Genomic DNA, 2619 nt, shown 5'->3' on the forward strand with positions numbered 1-2619 from the left:
TCTAACTACAATCCAACACCCTTCTTTATTGTTTCTAGAAGAAATATGTTTGCTCCCTAATACTTTAATGCAATGTCAACTTATCATTTTATATTTATTATAAAAAGTATTTTTTTTTAACCATTATCAATACCCTCTTGTCTAAATAATACATATTTAAATGTACATGATATCACTCTTTTTATGAAATTATTAAAAAATGTTTTTTATAAGCTATAGTCTTCATTTTATGTTATATTAACATATTTTAATAACATAGTTTTATCAAATTAGATGTAATGAAGAAGCATGTGATGCCTACATAAACATGAGAAAACTACACAAAGTACACAACAATAAACAGTAGTGAGAATGGGTTCAAACTCCAAAGAGATTGAAGTTCCCTTGGAAGTAGAAAAGGTTGATGATTCATACCTTTCTGCTTTGTTGCTTTGTTTCAGCAATGTTCTTCCTGCAGTTCTAAATGCTGCCATAGACATGAATCTGTTTGATGTGATAGCAAAGGCAAAGAGTTGTTGTGATGATGCAAGTTTTTCTGCCTCTCAAATTGCCTCTTTGATTCCAAATGAGCACCCTCAATTGGCTAATAGGCTTGAAAGAATGCTGCCATTGTTGGCCAGTTACTCTCTTCTGCATTGCTCCATTCGCAGCAATGAAGATGGTAAGAGAGAAAGAGTTTATGCTCTCTCACCTGTTGGACAATACTTTTCTTATGATGATGAAGGAAACTCTGTGGCTCCACTCTCAACTTTATTTCATCGCGGATTTCATAACCTTTGGTAATTAATACTTTCATTTTACTTCTAATTTCTTGGTTTAGTTTTTTTAGGGTTTAGGATTTATTCTCTAAATTGATGAAAATCCAACCATTGAGTTGTATTGTTTAAGAATTCATTTCTTCATATTTTTTTTTAAATTTTAACCCAATCTTTTTAAGATTTTCAATTCATTTTTTTCTTGTAAAAAAAATTGTAACACCACATTTTGGATTTTACAATCTAAAAAGTAATTCTGAATCTAGAAATATTGTTCGTATTATATAATTTAAAATACATTGTACAATACAAAATAGAAAAAAAAAAAGTAATTCACAAGCTATTATGGAATTCAAGGACACCTTTCGAATTCTGTAGTTTAAATTGAATTTTTTAACCAAGGTTATCTTCTACCGAAACTTGTGAAATTCCGGCCTAATTTCTGCAATTTCATTTTGGGTCCGTATTGCGCTGAAAAAAATTCACACAGGCACTTTCGTATGTTGTTTGCACCCAAGCAAGGAAGCACGTCCATAAACGAATCACAAAAAGAAGATACGGGGAAGAAAAGCCAAGACATTTTGTTTTCGGAAAACCGGTTTTGTTCACTCTCAGTCTGGGACTTACTACGCCTTACTCCTTGGGTATTTTACTCTGAAATTTTTACCAGACATTCTTCACTGTGTCTATTGAGTTTTGGCTGAGGTTTGAGCCCCAGATTCGTGCCACAAGATTGGCAATAAATTTTTTATTCGCCACTGCCAAGGCTGAAAGGAAGGTTCGTTTGTGTTTGAAACTGTTTGATTTTTTTCGTGGGTGAATACTCATCCGTTTGGCCTGAAATTTGTCGCGTTTTGTCCCAAATTCAGTGGAGATTCTTGGGTGGAATTTCAGGAAAAAACTATTCCGGGAGAATTTTTCAGAAATTTTGTGCAAACCAAGACTATGCTCTACCGAAACTTGTGAAATTCCGGCATAATTTCTGCAATTTTTTTATGGGTCCGTATTGCGCTGAAAAAATTCACACAGGCCCTCTCGTATGTTGTTTGCACCCAGGCAAGGAGGCAAGTCCATAAACGAATCACAAAAAGAAGATACGGGGAACAAAAGCCAGGACGTTTTGTTTTCGGAAAACTAGTTTTTTCACTCTCGTTCTGGACTTAGTACGCCTTACTTCTTGGGTATTTTTGTCTGAAATTTTTACCAGATATTCGTCACTGTGTCTATTGAGTTTTGGCTGAGGTTTGAGCCCCAGATTCGTCCCACAAGATTGGCAATAAATCTTTTATTCGTCACTACCGGGGCTGAAAAGAAGGTTCGTTTCTGTGTGAAACTGTTTGATTTTTTTCGTTGGTGAATAGTCATGCGTTTGACCTGAAATTTGTCGCGTTTTGTCCCAAATTCAGTGGAGAATCTTGGGTGGAATTTCAGGAAAAAACTATTCCGGAGAATTTTTCAGAAATTTTGTGCAAACCAACTCTACGAAAACTTGTGGAATTTCGCCCTACTTTCCGAATTTTAATCTGCGTCCGGATTGCGCTGATAAAATTTACACAACTACTTTCATATGTTGTTTGCACCCAGGTATGGAGGCATGTCCACAAACAAAATCACAAAAAGAAGATACGGGGAAGAAAAGCCAAGACGTTTTGTTTTCGGAAAACCAGTTTTTTTCACTCTCGATCTGGGACTTACTACGCCTTAGTCCTTAGGTATTTTGGTCTGAAATTTTTACCAGACATTCGTCACTGTGTCTACTCAGTTTTGGATTAGATTTGAGCCCCAGATTCGTCCCACAATATTGGCAATAAATTTTTTATTCATGACTACCAAGGCTGAAAGGAAGGTTCGTTTTTGTGTTAAA

General features: G+C 35.3%; 1 protein-coding gene across 1 annotated transcript; it reads left to right on the forward strand.

Annotated features, from left to right (window-relative positions):
- Positions 1-351: 351 nt before the first annotated feature.
- On the forward strand, positions 352-783 carry LOC137808801 (isoliquiritigenin 2'-O-methyltransferase-like). Its single transcript, XM_068610084.1, has one exon. It carries the CDS (start codon positions 352-354, stop codon positions 781-783), a length of 432 nt encoding a protein of 143 aa, XP_068466185.1.
- The last annotated feature ends 1836 nt before the right edge of the window (positions 784-2619 follow it).

This window comes from Phaseolus vulgaris, chromosome 3, assembly GCF_000499845.2.
Source record: "Phaseolus vulgaris cultivar G19833 chromosome 3, P. vulgaris v2.0, whole genome shotgun sequence".
Lineage (NCBI taxonomy): Eukaryota > Viridiplantae > Streptophyta > Magnoliopsida > Fabales > Fabaceae > Phaseolus > Phaseolus vulgaris.